The 18,575-nt window shown below is 39.1% G+C and overlaps 1 protein-coding gene across 1 annotated transcript in view; it reads left to right on the top strand.

Moving 5' to 3' along the window:
• Positions 1 to 201: 201 nt before the first annotated feature.
• Positions 202 to 18,575, top strand: part of LOC139725722 (diacylglycerol lipase-alpha-like) — a 116,563-nt gene continuing 98,189 nt past the window's right edge. Inside the window, exon 1 of the mRNA XM_071636806.1 lies at positions 202 to 537. Within this exon, the coding sequence (XP_071492907.1) occupies positions 443 to 537 (95 nt within the window). The 5' untranslated portion in view covers positions 202 to 442. The remainder of the gene's footprint in view (positions 538 to 18,575) is intronic.

Here is an 18,575-nt window from a genome sequence, read left to right as displayed (position 1 = left end):
GATCGGTAGCTTCATCTCGCATTACGCCATCTAGATCTTGTCTGAGGGCAGCTGAGCTAATCCTGTTGCGCCCATGTATACCAAGCGATTTTTTGTCGTGGGGCCGGGGGTGTGTGATTGCTCTTTCCGTACGCGTACACGGTGGTAGTGCATACAGCTATGCTAGCTAGCTTACCTAGCGGATAGCCCGTGCTACACCACGAGTGTTTGTTGAGCAACTGGCTGTGGCTGACATCCGCCGCGATTTCTTGTTCGAAAGGATCTATCTGAATCAATCTGAAATACAGAGTGTAATGGAGCTCATGTTGGGAAACAAAGTGGATAGTGAACGAGTGGAAGAGGCATACCATTAAGGATATACCGAGATTTTTGGCGTCCTGGACTGGGATACCAGTTTGTTTCTAAGCACACCTCGCGCCAGGACCAAATCCTGCCGGCGGAGATGCCGGGTTTGATAGCACTGGGTCGCCGCTGGTCGGTGGGCAGCGATGATTTAGTCATTCCGTCAACGATTTTCCTCGTTATTCACGTTGTATGGTATGTCATCTCTTGAAATTGCTCGTAATGTTTTTGGGAGGTGTAGATTCTAATCCATTATAAACACTAGACCTACCTACTGTTTTGTGTTTGTTTAAATTTGTTGTTTTTTCTTTCAATTTTATGGGGGGGGGGGGGGTACAGAAGGAACTCTTTCCCCAGTACTTTACTAATTTACTGTTGAAATTTACATTTTTTTTTTTTGACACTTCTGTTTCCCAGCTTTTACTCAAAACTATCTCACATTGTGAAAATCTCTAAGGGTATGGGGTTGTTGCATTTGATTTTTGTGTCAGTTGCTGTCCTGAGATAAATTTGATCTTGTCACAGGTTGTTTATGAACGTGTTAGCCCGACCAGACGCCACTCGAAGCACTTCTGCACAGCGACAGGGCTGTGAAAAGTTATATAGGGCCTACGTGTATGCTTTGTATGTGTTTGCAGATTTTGAATACAATTACATAGCATTTACAGTGTCAAAGTGATCAGTGTTAATTTACAGAAGTTGGAAAGTCACCAAGACTTGACTGAACTGTGTTTCATGCTTTGACAGGATAAATCACAAATCTTCAACTTTTGCAGATGTACCTAGATGTTACGGGATATGCTCTGATATTATGTATCAGGGCAATTCCGCAGTTGGTGGACATGACATGGATAAAAGAAATGTGCCTCTTTATCATACTCTTTAATTTAGGTTTCAACTAATGCCATGGATGTTCACCAATCATTAAGGTCTTTCAAATTCAGTAGATTTTATTTTTCATATTTATTGATTTTGCGAGATCTAAAACCATCATTGAAAATGTACATGTGGGACTGGGGACGCTGAAATTCACTTAAATGCAAATTACAGTGGGTTCCTTTGAAATTTTTTCCTCAAAGTTTTGCTAAAGGGTAAAAGATGAATACATTTAAGTACTCCAGAAGTCATGTGACATTTTGTCAATTACAAAAGGGTGAAATGACCTGCGGAATTACTCCGGACAAATGTAACGTTACTAACCGCGGAATTGCCCATCACCTTCTTCGAATCGTACAGTGGTAGTAGAAATCAATCATTCAAATGATATTTACCCTGCTGGATATAGAGCAAGAGAGGCCGTGTGTTGGTGTAGCAATGGAACTAGCCATGCGCTTCAATGGATGGTGTTTACTCTTGCCACAGAAGCAAACACAAGGCGCACTGCACACAAGTACACCCACCCTCTAGTCTCAAGTGCCCTATCAGAGGTGCATGTTGCTTTAATCCACTGCCCTCTGTGTGTGTGTGTGTGTGTGTGTGTGTGTGTGTGTGTGTGTGTGTGTGATGTGTGTCCAAGCCCTGTCACAATAGACATTTGCATCACAGTTACTGCCCGCCAACATGTATTTAATTCTATGAGTGGTGTACCCATCTGAGTCAAAGGAGAATTTGAAAATATAATGTGCAGTATTCATTTGTTCATTACTAAATTTCGTATTTTAGTCAACAGGACAAATTGTTTTCTCTCCCTATACCAGTGGGTATATTTCTGCTTTTTGTGTATTAATATAAAATGATAGCCTGTAACTGTCAGGACAAATTGCAGGGCTGCCAACTCTTACTCATTGAGAGTGAGACTCACTCATTTTGGTCCTTTCTCACCCTAAAACTTTATTTCATTTGCATGCATTTCTATTGATCTCACTCATTTTGACTCCTTAATTATAGCATTGGCCTGTGGGAGTCTCACTCTTAACTAGTTTCCAATGTTGGCAGCCCTGAAATTGTGCAATATCAATATTGCTTGTTCCCATTTTCTTGTATCATGATTCCATAATTATAGGTTCTTGCATTTCAATGGAATAGGTTATTGACTATAAAATCATAGAATTGATTAGTAATGTTAGCAGAATTGGACATGCAGTCAAATGATATGGGGTATGCCATCCCGTTACTTGCCTAGTGAAATAAGTATCATGTCACTTTTGTTAAGCTACAATGTACAATTTTAATAAAAGACAATTGAAGTTTTGATAATAGGCCCTATGTGTTTCCCCTGTACCTCTCTTGTACTAAGCTGTATCTCAGTGTCATAAAATACCAACTTGAAATATCACTTCCACTCATGGTATTACACTTCTTTACTTCTAGTTTCTCTGTGCTATAGAAATGAATTGCTCTATGAGTCCATTGTCAAACTGATCTTTTACAGTACATAGACATTTTGGAGTGCCTTAACCTTTCATGACTATTTGCACTTTTTGTGGTTTTTCTTGACATAATACAAATTTGACAGGCAAATCTGCTGCGGGTTATAAAATCTTTTGATATGACCCAAATGAATTATTCTCATGCAGCAGATAAAATACAAACTGTAATTTTTCCTATTGAAAATGCTCTTCTTGGTTTTTGAAGCACAATCAAGTGTTTTGCTGGTTGCTGCGCTCCCACCTGTATGATTCTTGTCTACCTGAATGTGTGTTAATAGGAAAAACTGTTCTTCATTCACTTCTATGATTGCTACATCAGCTGGGCACCACTTGCCAATGTTGTGAACACCCTTAGCAGGTGTACCTATTATTCTGTGACTGTGCAGGCTTCTAGGCCTAATGTGGCATTTGCAGAGAACTGTCTTTATGGCTTCGTCTGGAGGCTAGGGGTCAAATATTTTTCCTGAAGGGGACATACACTGCTTGGGAGCTGGTCATCTACTGTGACCAGATGAAAGGACAGAAACTGGTCAGTGATTATTTTGGGGAAAAACTTGTGAGCTGGAAAATCTCCGTCAGTGCAGACGGTGGATTAGTACAGCATCAACACCTGCTTACAGTCCGTCTATTCAAGTCCTTACAATGTAGTTTGAATACCATGCTCCTCGAAGAAACTTTTACAATGCATCTCATCTGTGAATCTTCATAACAATAAGTTTCATGCACACTAGTTTCATGCATGTTTTATGCACAATTTATACTTTTATGTAATCCTGTTGCTGTATTTATAAATATATGAAAAAGTTGAAGTTGTAGGCTAACATGATTATCTCCCTCCCCCCAACAAGGTTTGTGCTCACAAAGCTTCAGGAAAAGCACAATCATTACCAACTATAGTGTATGAATATGACCCTCTAGAGAGATGTGGGGAATGCTGGAGTAGGTTCAAGGAGTCAGTAAGGGCACCCTAGAAGCACTTTTGCTTTTTTTTTTCTTCAGACAGTTTGCCCACAAAGAAAAGGGGCCATTGTCAAATGTATGTCATATGAGTCATCATCTAAAGATGGGGGCATAGGAGGAGGGACTGTAAGGAACCAGGAGCATCACTTGTAGTCCAGATTCTGGCTGCTTTTTGCAACTCTCACTGCACGCGAGGCTCACTGATTGCGCTATCCCATGTAACACGATATCCCCACAAATCTTACCCTCAGCAACGATACTTGCGTGTATTATGTAAATTGCAATTTAGTACACACTTAGAAGGCAGTCCAGGCAGTGGACTACATCACTTTCAGTAGAGAGAGAGAGAGAGAGGGAAGGGTCTCTCTGCTCCTTTCCTCCTCCCTTATGCTGATACCACTTGTTCAGTTTCACCTTCACTATTCCATCATCATGTACATACGTATAATAGATAGTACAACAATGTACATGTGTTAATATGATTTGGGAGTGTGTGCAAAAAAACAAAACAAAAACAAAACAAAAGCAAAAACAAAAATGCATGAAAATGTATTCAAACTTTACATTGTACATAAAGGTCTGCTGAATGGGCCTACTTGCCAAGGCATGATACTGAAAGAACAAATTGAAATTCTGTCTGGTTGAGTTGTTTTGCTGATGTCAGACATTGCTGGGCAAAAGCATATTAGCTCATTGTCATACATGTACTTTCAGTTTTGAATTCGTATTTCCTCCCATATAGGCCTACACACTTGTGCCACATATAATTTAAAAAAAATGCTATTATATGCAGATCCTGTACATTTGTATGAAACTGTACGATGTTACCTATGTACCACCCCAAAGTACCATGTACGTAAATTGTTTTATTCAGTGCTTAATCTTGTGGCATATTAAAAGTTACGTTGTACATGCCACCCATTCCATTTTCAAGTTAACTTTGATACAAAATGTGGAGTGCAATCAAACAAGAATTTCAAGAGTTCCATTAATAGTTTGCTTTTGTTTTATTTCTGCATTCTCTAACATTTCAGTGCAAAATCAATTCATTGATGATTATGTTTCAATGTCTCATCAACAAAGACTAAAGTTTTGTGTGCAATTAAAACAGAATAGACCTATGTATTGTCAGGTATTGATATTGATTATTTCATGTAGGCCTACTGTCTAATACTGCAGTAAAGCAGCATCAATGTTTCTACACCAGAAGACAAAATCCCATCAGACCATAAATTGGACACTATATTCTTTCAAATATCATGGCTGATTTTGTTGAAACTTACGTCTGTCATTCTGATTTCAAGGTTGATACTGCTTTTTTGAATTCTTTATTTCAGTCAAATTGATATTGGAATGAATAGCATTTATCCACTTGCCAGAGTATTATAAAGCAAGTACATTGCACTTGTACTTTTTAAAGATTTGAATCAGAACTCAAACTGCATAATGTGCACAGAGTAATAAATTTTGACCAGACAATACAAGGCCATCTCTTTAGAAGAGTGCAGTTTATGGAATATTCTGTATTGTAGGCACTCCTTGTACTCAGGAGTGCCTGATCCATTTTTTTTTCTGGTGCTCTCCTGTATTTACCTGTGTGTTTTTTTTTTTAATAGTGTTAGTCCTGCTTCAGCTGGGTGAATTTTTAGAAGTTACATTGCATAGTATCTATACATCACACTCACAGTGATTTATTTACGGTGAATGTACTGTGGGTTTGATAGAGGACATGTTTCTTAACACCTGTCAAAGTGGGAATATTCACAGTGATTATCTGTGAATAGTAAAATCATGAGCAAGCAACTTTTAAATCTGCAGACAAAGTGTAATGCTTAATCAAATTTTGTGATACATATCTTGTATTATGTAGATTACTGATTACTACCTTAAAGGGACTGTACAGTACTGGTTGAGGTAGGGATTCATGTTTTGAACATTCCGAAGTGAGATAATGAAAAGCCTCTTATGAAATATGAAAGAGCATGTAATTTTAAGAAGGATTCAACGTTTATTTGATGAAAATTGTTTTTCAAATGGCTGAGATATCAAAAAAGTGCTAATAATAAAAGACGACATGCCACAACTTTATTAGGATCTCTTTGTTTCACCTTGTTTTTGGATATCTCAACCATTTCAAAACCGATTTTCATCGAATAAACTTTTGATACCCCTTAGAACTGCTTGCTCTTTGACATCTCATAGAGTGGTTTCTGAATATCTCGCAAAATGTTAAAAGCTAAATCTACACCTCGACCAGAACTGTACACACCCTTTAAAGACTGTCAGTAGTGAATGTTAAAACGATGGCCATTATTCATTCTAAAGCTTCTTCACACTTACTGTAGGATTACTTTGGGAATAATGAATGATTTACTGCAGTTCTTGACTGCCCAAATTTAGATTTCTGATTTACTGCAATTTTTGACTGCCCAAATTTGGTCCGAAGTTTGCTCGGCTGGATCCCACACTAGAGCCGCATTTACACTTACTAACATCACAATTTTTAAAATCGCGATATTTTGGTTCCACCGTTTACACTTGCACAAAAGCACGCGAAGTTTGAGCTTCACGAAACATTGCGATTTTTTGGTCGGTAGTGCGCATGCGTAATTTACCTGTTTTCAACACGGTAGCTGAGTGGAAGCCACAGAACTTGTCAGGGAAGCGCGCGCTATTCTGTTCGTTTTCACTGCAGTGCAGTATATTTTGATCACAGCTGGCTGGTTGGAACGTTGAGCCAGGGCTTTTTATCAGTACCGTACAATGCACACATAAATTTGTGCTTCTTGAGACTGTTTACTTACGGTAAAACTATATAGCTTGCTATATTAGATCACATACGTAGTAGGTGTGTAAAACTTTTATATACAGCAGCATTCAGGAGGATCATGAAATTTCGCCGATATGACGAAAGTGGGAAGTTAGACTTGGAAGTTAGGACTGGTATTTTATCAGGCGACAGCAAGAACTTACACTTGTTACGTACTCCTGAGTCCTGTATTCCACAAACAACGTATATCGAGAGCGTAAGGGCACTCCCACAATCTGAATCAACGCATTTCTTGGAGGACATTATTTTGTTAAGTTGTCATGGGGTGATGATACGTGGTTGGAGAACTTCAGGTTTGCTACCAGTAGTAGTTTTCATGTACAGTGTACTACAGTTATTTGTAGTTTCATCAGGGAGGGGGAGGTGAGAGACCACGAGCCGACCGAGGATCGGCCGTTTAGACCTGTGGCTGTACACAGCTGTCTATACCGTGTACTAGTACTCTGGCCAGTGACCGACGTGCTCTCTACACGTCCAAAGAGGGATCGGGAGCGCGCGTAAACTCCCGGTGCAATCCGATACCGAGAGTCACGTGATGAAAAATCGCGATATTTCTGCAGCTTGGGTTTACACTCGCTAACTTCGCCTCAAACTTCGCGATGTTTCAAAAAATCGCACTCCGGCTGGCGATTTTTTTGGCAATGTTTCGAGGGCGTTTGGGTGTAGTTGCTTAGCAACTTACACCCAAATGTCGCGATTTTAGAAAAATCACGATTTTTCCAAGCAAGTGTAAATGGGCCTACTGAATGCTTTATAAGCTGTTATTTTCACCTACAGATACATTGTATTTTCGCGAATGAGGAGGTCACAGACGTTTTTACAAGGTGTTGTTTTTGCGATTTGCCACCAAGGCTATCATACACTGTAAGTGCGTCATTTTCCTTGTGTATGGCAACATTTTCATGTGTTGTTAAATTCATAGTCCTACAGTGATTCACGAAATTTGCACAAATTAAACCATCGAAAAATAACAGCACAGTATGTAGGCCCAACATCTTGATCGTGTTTGCGCTTTGCTCATATTCCCCATAGCGAATACAGCTATAAACATAAACATGGGGCTTAAGAAGGAGTGGAGGTGACCATTACCAATATTCGCTGATTGGTATGGTGAGTTGTTACTGATTGTATCATAGAGACTCGGGCCTGCCCTAGTTGTGGTTTTCAAATGTATCGCAGTTGGCAGCGAAACAAGACTGATTCAATCAAAGAACCATGATATCTGATGACCAACTCCTTTTAATGCCCCGAGCAGTCTTTAAGCCAGACGAACAATGTACCATTAGAGTTCTTTATTACTTGATTGCTAACAAGGTACCTGCACACAAGCGTTAATTTGAGACCAATCTGTCGGCATTATTAATTCATAGACTTGCAACCGAGCAATTGGGCTGTTGAAGTGAAGGCCACTTCCGGGTTTTGCTAGATGGTGACGTCCACATTTTTATAGAAATGTATAGAAATGTGTTGTCCACTTCCAAATTACATAATGAATCTGTTTCAATCCCTCTGTTCATGTGTATTACATTATAGGCCTGTGTGGGGAATCTTTAAAGAAAAATTGCCACTTTGTGTTCAAGTTGATAAGTGAAAATCATTCACATAGTTTTCCATGTTTTCATATAAAATCAGTATAAATAATCACAATCACATAGATAGGCAATGATGACATTACTTCCCAAGTCTGCATACAATAAAATGGTGTAGGGCCTAATCTACTACTGTACTTTACAATGTATTATCAGCCGAGAACCAGAAGAGCACTACCCATGTTCTAAGATTTGAACCTGTAAATAAAAATGAAACAATCTGATTGAGCCGATTGAGTCAATTATCATGAAATAAAAAGTTTATTAATCAAAAGTGGATAGAGTTAACTTAATAAGCATCGTTCCAAATATTGGGTAAGATAGTGCCCTCGTTTTGATTTCTAACATTTTACTGAAAATGAAATAATCTAAGATTGACATCATAATGTAGAGGAGATTGAGCTCTGCAATACAATACCAACTAGAGATTGTAATTTGTCATCACTGACAAATTAAGGTGATCCGATTTTTTTTTTAATCAATGATTCGAGGTCTGATCGCAATAGGCAACACCATACAGGTTTCATCTGTGTTTAGAGACATTGGTTGTGTGATGTTTGGATTCTCATTTAGAAAAGGGAGTCAAATCTGTCATCTTTGGTTCCAAATTCTGTATACACTAGATAACGAAGATACAGCAACAAATATATAATTTAGGCATGACCATACAGGTTTCATCTGTGTTTAGGGACATTCGCCGTGTGATATTCGGAATCTCATTTAGAAAAGCGAGTCAGATCTGCCATCTTTGGTACCATATTCCGTATAACACGTCATAATAAAGAGACAGAATGAAGTATATTTGACCACTGACCTCACTTTGCACAGCCAGGATGGCATCTAAGCAAAATGTGGTTATTTTGTAAAATGATTCTTGTAACATGGTCTTTGCGTGTGCAAAATATGGAAGAGACAGGACATGTATTCACTAAGATACAGAATGAAACATTTATGACCTTTGACCCTAATTTACATACCCAAGATGGTGTCTGATCAAGAAGTTGTTATTTTATGAAATAATGTACGTGACATGAACTAAACATGTGCAAAATTTGAGGGTGATAGACGCTGTTTTTCTTGAGTTATTGCAAAGAAAGTTGCAGAAAGAAAAGAAACATGTCAATACATTGAAGATAAGCTTTAAATTCAACCACGTTTTTTAACGTGATCCCGACATCGTATGAAAAAAACGAAGGGTAAAATACAATAGCCCAATGTCTCAGCTACAACATATTAAGATCTGGGAGAAATTCACCGAAGCATAAGTGAGCTATTGCTCGAAAAAGATTGTCATAGCTTCATTCGCAGAAAAACTGCACTCCCATAGAGATAACACGTCATAATGAAGATACAGAAAGAAGAATATATGACCTTTGACCCCACTTTGCACAGACATGATGGCATCTGAGCAAAAAGTGGTTATTTTGTGAAATGATTCTTGTAACATGGTCTTTGCGTGTGCAAAATATGGGAGAGATAGGACATGTATTCACCAAGATACAGGATAAAACATTTATGACCTTTGACCCTAATTTACATACCCAAGATGGTGTCCGATCAAGTAATTGTTATTTTATGAAATAATGTACGTGACATGAACAAAACATGTGCAAAATATGGGATTAATAGCCATTGTTGTTGTTCATCTATTGCACAGAAAGTAGTAGAAAGAAAGAAAAATAAAGAAAAAATTATGTTATTTTTATAGAAATTTGAAGGAGAAGCATGAAAAAATCAGAAAAGATAAAGTTAGGAAAGGAGATTAAGACTAACTAAAGAAAAAAAAAAGAAAAAAAAGTGTTCAAAAAAAAAAAAACTGGCAGGGGTGAGCATCGAACCAGGGACCTTAGGATTACGAGTCGGATGCGCTATGCAATGACCTATTTCATGCTCCATAGGCCCTGTGTATTAAGCAAAATGACGCTGCATCGAAGCCACATGCAATTTTTCAACCAAGTTTTTCGATGTGATACCAACGTTGTATGAAAAAATGGAGGTCACACTTACGATAGCCCAAAGTCTCAGCTACAACATACTAAAATCTGGGAGAAATTCACCGAAGCATAGGTGAGCTAGTGCTCGAAAAAGAGAGTCATGTCAATTTTCACTGCCAGAAAAACTGCTCTCCCATAGAGATAACACGTAAACTGGTCAAATTTTACAAGGATACTTTCAATCCATTTTTACGAGGTGATGACGTTATCCAATCAAAATGTTGTTATTACATTGATGAAAGAACATTTCATAAGCTACAACATACTGAAATCTGGGTGAAAATTGGCGAAATTTAAGTGAGATACGCTCGAGTGAATTTGAAATTTGATGACGTCATTTGGAAAATTTACTTTGTTTACTTTATTAAGAAATTTGATATCTTTTAATCATTTTTTCAGTATCGCCAACCCATGAAATGACATGTACAACTCATCAGCTTTCAGAATATGTCAAGAAAATGGGGGGTCACCGTCCATCCTGACGAGTAAAATCCGATTTAAAATTGGCGGTTTTTTGGCATAGTTGCACAGTGTATCCCCATTGACGCACGCGCGGAATTTTGAATTTGACGGGCCCGTATGACGTCATATTGAGTCAGATCGACTTGAAACTTGATAGAAATATTCCTTGACATTGTGGACATCCGATCCGTGTGAAAAAACTTAAAATTTCTATTGCATATGAGCTGTGCGTGCGTATATGCGCGCGCGCGTACGCGTCCGTCCGATTTTTTCAATTTTTCAAAAAATGCTCCAAATGGTCTGAAACGTGTGCAAAAAAAATTTGAGCTCGATTTGAGCATACAAATATTTCAACGCGCGCGTAAGCGCACGTACCAAGAGAAAATGTGAATTTTGAGAATATGAGTAGAATGCGCATAACTTGAAATATATGTGACGTAAATTTCATTGAAAAACTTCATTCCATTAATGAGATATGATTGAGAATGTGTTTTCATATAATGACGTCATAGTGACGTCATGGTCGACTGATCACTTTGATTTTAGTTCGATTGCCGTCTTTGGGACACGATACATACATGGTATAAGTTTGAACTTGATAGGCAGAGTACTTTCTGAGCTAACCTCTGCACAACTTTTGGGGAGAAATAAAGAAAGAAGAAGAAAGAATCCGTACAGATACAATAGGTGATCCGAGAGGATACTCGGATCACCTACTGTAATTAGGCCTACTCAATACCTCCCAAAATTGCACTAACAGCCTTTTGGCTCTCAGCTGACGGTATCATGTGAGTGTGTTTTTCTTTTTTGTTGCTTTTTTATGGGTGTATGGATCATGAGACTAGCCAATATTCTTTGCTTCGTGAAAGCTTATATTACTAATATCTTAAATTGATTGTATAATGGCCACTCTTTTGAGGATGAGTAACAGTTGATTTATTATTGATTTTAAAAACATGCAATTTCACAACATGCACCTGTAAATCATGGTAACCAGTTACAGACCTGTCTACAGTGATCAGTCACACAATACATACCATTAGCAGCTCAGTGTGTTAATTAATATAAGTCTAGGTATACATTTTGTGTATATTATCAAGATAGTTGTAAGAAATATTTCCATTGTATCTGTTGGTCAGTCTTAGAAAATCAAAACATTACCTTACAGTGTATTTTGTCTTGTATTGACAAAGGAAATCGTTTTCAGATATCAATGCACACTGTAACTGCAATTTTCTAGGGGTACGTTGTACTATACACATAAATGGGAAAAGGGAAAGTATCTTCTTGTATGGTTTTGGGACCAAATATTGTATTTCTAGATTCTGATTTTGTTCAGATTTTTATTTTATGAGATTTTCAGGGGCCTGTTGGTTGTGAACCATTCATTGGACAATGTAGCTATAGCTACGATAGTTTTAAGAATATATTCATTCAATGCTGGAGTACAATGTTGTACATGATGTTTTCTTGAAAGGGGTTAGTACATGTATAAAGCCAGAAATATTCTTGGTACCGGGTACAGTGTATAAAGTTTTTTCATTGGAGCCGACGTCTTGTTGTGCTCCTTGAAATTTTCACAAATTGCCACTGGCATTCACTGCATGTTAAATGGTATTGAGATAAGAACTTTTTTGTGCATTTTAATTTCATAAATCTTAGCTACTTGCGAAATTAGCAACAATTTCATGCATGGTAAAATTTCTGGTTAACTACAGGTAAGAGCATTGTTTGATGATTTGGTGGTCAGTGTGTTAGTGCATGGCAACTGTAATACCATGGTTTCTTTCACTAGTGGTCATAATGCATAATTGACCACTGATTACAGCACATTCTACACGACTATGCTTTCTTGTTTGGACTGTTGTGGCATTTGTAGTGCAGCCACATTATACAGCTAGGAAGACAATGGGTGACCCCTCCCCAAGGGAAGTGACCATGGACGCACAGACAGGGACCCAGACTCTTCAGGGCCAACACCAACTCAGTGGAATGCAGCTGGAGACACGCAAATGTCAGAGGTGCAGAGGCAAATACACAGTGCCTGTCAACCCCTTACTTGCCCCCCCCCCCCCACACTACATCCCTCACCCCTCCAAACATCTTACCAAGCAACAAGGAAGTTTGTTAACCTTTGTGAGGGGTCAATGTTGTAATCTGATTTCTAACTGCTGCAGGAGAAGCTCTTACCCATTCAAGTGAGAGAGAGAGACGAAGCCATTTCATGCACCCCAACTTGTGTGATGTTCAACTACCGCTGGTACATTGTATGTAGGAATCGATCAGACCAGGGAGGTGATCTCACCTCCCTGATCAGACACATCGTGTACACTTGTAGTTGTCACCCTTCGGCGATGAACTTTGTATTTCATGTGCAGACATTAAGACTTAGTTTGTATCAGTTTGCAGTTTGTATTCACCAGTGTTGTAATTGTCAAGCACAATAGATTTAGACATCTTTACAGGTTGACAGTAGTGATGATGTTTGAAACAAAATTCCACACTTTTTTTTAAAGTTCTTTATCATTCAGTGATATCTGTGAAGATGGCTTCAAATGAAATTCAACAAAGCTACAATGTATGTGTTAATTTATTCTGTCTGTACACATACACACAAAAGGTTTTATTGAATGCTTCTCAAAATGTTATTTCCTTCATTACTGATTTCCTTTTAATAGCAGGGGCGGATCCAGGAATTCTGTAAAAGGGGGGGGGGTGCATTAATTATTTCTGGTGCTACTTCCGGGTTTCATGTCATTTTTTCTTTTTATATCTTTTGTTTTAACCAAGAACAAGAGGGGGCGCGCGCCCGGTGCGCCCCCCTCTGGATCTGCCACTGAATAGTGTGGAGCAAGATCATCAAATATGCCTATGTCTTCAGCAGTGAAACAGCAGTGGAAACTAAATGCCAACTGACAAAGTTCTACGTAGTATACATATTATGTTGCAGCACTCTGCAATCACTTGTCTACATTTCTCTGAAAAAGTACCACTATCAGGGCATTCAGACGCAAAAAATTTATACTAGAACGGTATAGCTACGCTTGTATACCAAAACGGTATTGCTATACGATGAATTTATACGTCTGAACGGTGACTAACGAAACAACGTATAACGAAATGACGTATAGCGAAACGACAGTCAGAGCATCGTTGCGAACTTGAACTCGATAACGAATCAGCATTCCCTGTGCGTCTGAACGTACGGTGACCATAAACGGTATAACTGGGCGGGGCTTAATGGGACCGCACGCGATAGGAGACCCCACAGCTGTCACTCATGACTATAACAGCATGCGCAGTGAGAAACTACACATCTATACGACGTTTACCAGAACAGTCAAATCAGTGTCTGAACAGTCTTTCGGCTATACAAGGATTCTTTATACCTCGTTTCGTTATCGAGTTTTGGTATAGAATGGCATGCGTCTGAAAAGGGGGATGGTATGAGGAAAGTGGTAATCAGTAAAGTTCAGTTTCCAGCCCTGCTTCTCAATTTCATAAGAGACTAAGGCTGCATTAACAACTTTTTATCAACTTTCTCATGTTTGAAATGAGATTCAGTAGGCCCTACCCACTATCAAAACGCATTTGCAAATGCAATTCGGATCGCGTTTCTCGAGTTGTTGCATTTATCAAGTCTGTCGTGATTGATTGGGAGGCCTCATCACTGCACAGCTCCATTGCACAGTCTGACCCAAGGGGCTGAGATGTGTAGTTGGCAGTGGTTAGTGTGGGCAGGTAGACTTTTAACGTGTTTCAAAACGACTTTGTATAGATCTATCAACTCCACAGAAACCCATTTCTGGCTCAAACAAATTTTGAATCACAATTTTCCCATACACATTTCTAACCCCATGAATCCAGACAACTTTGCATTCATCAACTGCCCAAAATTCCCTTTTAAGTTGTTTGCAAACCTAAATTTTGGCCAGAAGTGAGTTGATTAACGCAATCCTACAACTGCAGCTTTTCTTTTAATGTAATGATATATGTTTGGTTTTTTTTTTTTTTTTTTGGGGGGGGGGGGGGGGGTAAAGCAGTACTGCACTGTTGTGTATGTATCTGTCTTCTTTGATTTTATTTATTTATTAACCCGTTGAGGTCGGACTGATTTTGCTAGACAACACACATTTCTCATAGACACCTGCCCGAGCATACTCGGGACTCGTCCTCAACCTGTTAATGTAACAGTTATCAAGCCACAAGTAGCACAGAATAAATGTAAATCAAATAAATTACTCTATCCAGGAAGAATAATCATGGTACAGTGTACAGTGTACAATGTAAGTGACAAAGAAATTGATGAGATGTAGTGTGCAGGTTCACTCTCAAAGATAGTGACATATACTCGTTGCCAGTCATGGTGGAATGGCAAAGCTGTTTTCAATGTGTGTAATTCATCAAGGAGTACATGGCATGTGTTACATTGTAACTCATCTCAAGCTGTATAATCATTGGAAGATTAAAATGCCTGTTGTCAAGTACCGTTGTGTGTGTGCAAGCACCCTCCCCCTCATCTTGAAACTGTAGGCCTAATGGTTTTGTGGTCCTCTGTTGCCATGGCAATGAAAGAGCGATCCTCTTGTCTTCCACTCATATGTCATGGGATTTGCAGACTTTGCAGCACAATGTGAATTTCTGTGCTTTGAGTAAACAAGTTCATCTGTCTACTGGTGTGGAAAACATTACAAGTGTATGTAAACATACCAGTGGAATTGTCCACTTAGGAACTGTGAGGATGCTCGTAATCATTAAAAAAAAATACACTGCATTACACATGAAAGAAAGTGGTCTAATTCTTCTTTCTTTTTTAGTGAATAACGACAAGGGTTAGAATTTCAAATAATGGGCTTCTGCAGTGATTCAGATTTATAGGCCTACATGTATGTGTGAGGACATTGTCATTATCTCATATTCCTGGGTGACACATTTGGAGAATTAGTGTAACTGCTGGAATAAGGGGGCAAGAAGAGATACACGTAGGCACCATGTTGACACTGGGATAGCAGCTCCCCAAGGAGTATCATCTTCACACACACACACATCTGGCGGCATTTGTAGTGATTACCAGCTCAGCAATTAACAAGTTCTCTGGAATGGTATGCTCCTTGCCCAGATCACTGCTACATCATGAAGTGTACAGTACAAGGCTTATTGCAGGGCAATGTGAACTGCAGTGCCAGTGGCAGATTTCGTTCCATAGGTGATGAATCGGTGGGAGGTGTGCTCTTCTGCTTTCAAAATTTGGGTCGTAATCATGGCTGAGTCTTTTGGATTCATCATTCTCACTTGGCGTTTTCACATCAGCCCGATAAAAATCCAAGCTCGAGATATTTTCCAATTTCCCAAGTCAGAAAATAGCGCGCTATTTCGAAACATCGGGCTGATGTGAAAATGCCAACTGTGAGAAAAATTTTGAAACTTGGGTTGCTGTTATTTGCAAAGAGCTGACCTGCACACCATGCATGATCAATTGTATACTTACTACGTCACAATGCCAATTCAATAACTGTGGCATGCCTCAGCTGGTAGAAATAGCAAGGAGTAGTACATGTGATGCCATGTGGGATATAACATTTGGACATTTTTGCAGTCACCATTCTCACCATACAACTTTGCATCATTTTGCAAAATATCGCACAAAGTAGTACCATTTGGATTGCGACCCAAATATTGTGAAATAACACATTATTTCTGTTAATGCTGTAAAGATTTTGAAATTTGGGTTGCAATCCTGATCGCAACCTGATATGATACGTTATTTCGAATGCAATGCAAATGGCACTATTCATAACAAAGTTTGATGCTTGCCCACCCTGGGGTTCGCATCATCTAGCAGCAATTCTTGATTCCAGCACTGAAAGTTATTTGAAAAATATATGAGGTCGTGCACAGAGCCTCCAGAAACACAAATCAAATATACAGAGAGAAGATTGTGGTTAGTAATATGAAGTATCAAACACAATGGATGACCTTTACATTATTACCTACATGTACTCTCCTGTTTATGCGGCCATGAATGGATCAAATTCATTATTGCATTTCCATAGAAGAGCCTGCAGTGCAAAGGCTGATGTAAAAGATGATTTTAGGAAATGTAGAAATTACCTTTGATGTGGCAATGACCCCAAAAATGAACTTTACCAGTAATCAGCTGTGTTATGATAGTGCTGAGTAAAGAGATGCTTTATAGTATCTGTCAAAAATGATGGACTGTGATAGAATCCTCTTTTTGATAAAGTAATGGAGAGTGCTTGCAGTACATGTAGAACATAGTCAAGAGAGATCAGAAAAGATGTACTTTATGAGTTGGTTCTTTGTGCCATTTTTGCTTGGATTTCATGTCTTAACACTCTCCAACTCGTAGAATTTTTATGTCTTTTACCCCCTATTCAGACGCATGCCATTTTATACCAAAACTCGATAAAGGAACGACGTATAAAGAATCATCGTATAGCTGACAGACCGTTCATACACTAATTTCAACCGTTCTGGGAAACGTATAGATGTGGACAGTTTCCCACTGCGCATGCTGTTATAGTCATGAGTGACAGCTGTGGGATCGCCTTTTGTGCGCGCTCACATTAAGCCTTGCCCGGTTATACCGTTCTATGGTCGCCATACAATGTACGTCCAGATGCACACGGAATGATGATTTGTGACCCGCTACAACAAAATGATCCTAAAGTCGGGCGAGGTCGATTATTTGAAAATTGCATGATATAATCCCCCAATCTTTCTGCTTTAAATTGATATATAACACATTTTATAAAAATAATCAGCTGCGGAGATATCGATGTTTAAAAGAGAGCATGTCGAGACGTCTGGAAAATCACTGTTTCTCGAGAAAAGCGCCCTAAAAGTCTTCCTTTCGACGCAATCGCGATCAAGGGACACGCAAGTTAGTTTTCACCTCTGGACAATAGAAGGTAAGCCCTAGCAACCCCCGAAGAGTTCATTCAAGCACATCAGCGTCGGCGGTGTCCTCACCAACCAATCAGTGACCAGGATGTGAGAAGCGGCTGAGCATAGTGCACCCCGCCCGCACGCACCAGTCGACTGGGCAGTGTGTGAGCTTCACGCTTCGGTTAGCAGCAAGCAGCAAACTGACCAATGAGATCATTCTGGTCGTTGTTAAGGGCGGAACCTATCTGTGGCGCTCAATCCAAATTTTCGAACCAGTTTCTGCTTCGTTGAAACGCCAAAAAACATGGCTCAGAAAACACTATTTTTTAATCGTTCCTTTGATTATTTTGCTTCAAAATTTCGACAGATGAAAGAAGACATGTTAGACTCCAATAATATATCAAAATCAGAAAATCGTAAGTTTTGACCAATTTTAATGCTCTGACTTCAAACTCGATTTTCACGGCTTCGACCGTGCGCGACTTTGGGACCTTTTTGTTGTAGCGGGTCACATTTGTTATCGAGTTCTAGTTCGAAACGATGCTCTGACCGTCGTTTCGCTTTACTTTGTTTTGTTATACTTCGTTTCGTTAGCGTTCAGACGTATAAATTCATCGCATGGCTATATCGTTTTGGTATGGCTATACCGTTCTAGTATAAATTTTTTGCGTCTGAATGCCCTGTACATTTATTATGCATCGTTCCCTATCCCTGAGGAAAACACTCAACATTGATAGTGGTGGCTGAGGATCGAGTCCTTTAATAATTCCGACCCATTCTCTAGTCGTCAATCATTCTGTCAATAAGTGAGATGAATTACCTCATGATGCCCCAGATTTGGAATGTACTGGTATCCCAGGGAAGCTGGTAATCAGAAGCTTAAATCACATGTATTTATTGGATATTCAAGCTCTGACTTTCTCTGTCTCTCTCTTTTTCTCGTCATCTTGTCTGTGTAGTTCTGGTTTTGAGCCTGTCTAGCCTGACATTCAGACAGAGTCCAAGCTTAAAGGGGATGGCTAGTAACTGATCAGTGGGAATCAGTGGGAATGCTGGAGGATGATTGTTCCAATCCTTGTGGGATTAATTTAAGAGTACATTATATATCTATTGTTGTGTG

This window comes from Diadema antillarum, unplaced genomic scaffold, assembly GCF_040938485.1.
Source record: "Diadema antillarum isolate AM-2024a unplaced genomic scaffold, OU_Dant_1.0 seq00000057_RagTag, whole genome shotgun sequence".
Classification (NCBI taxonomy): Eukaryota; Metazoa; Echinodermata; class Echinoidea; order Diadematoida; family Diadematidae; genus Diadema; species Diadema antillarum.
The sequence above is the reverse complement of the archived record's forward strand: the minus strand, read 5'-3'. Positions and strand labels throughout refer to the sequence as shown.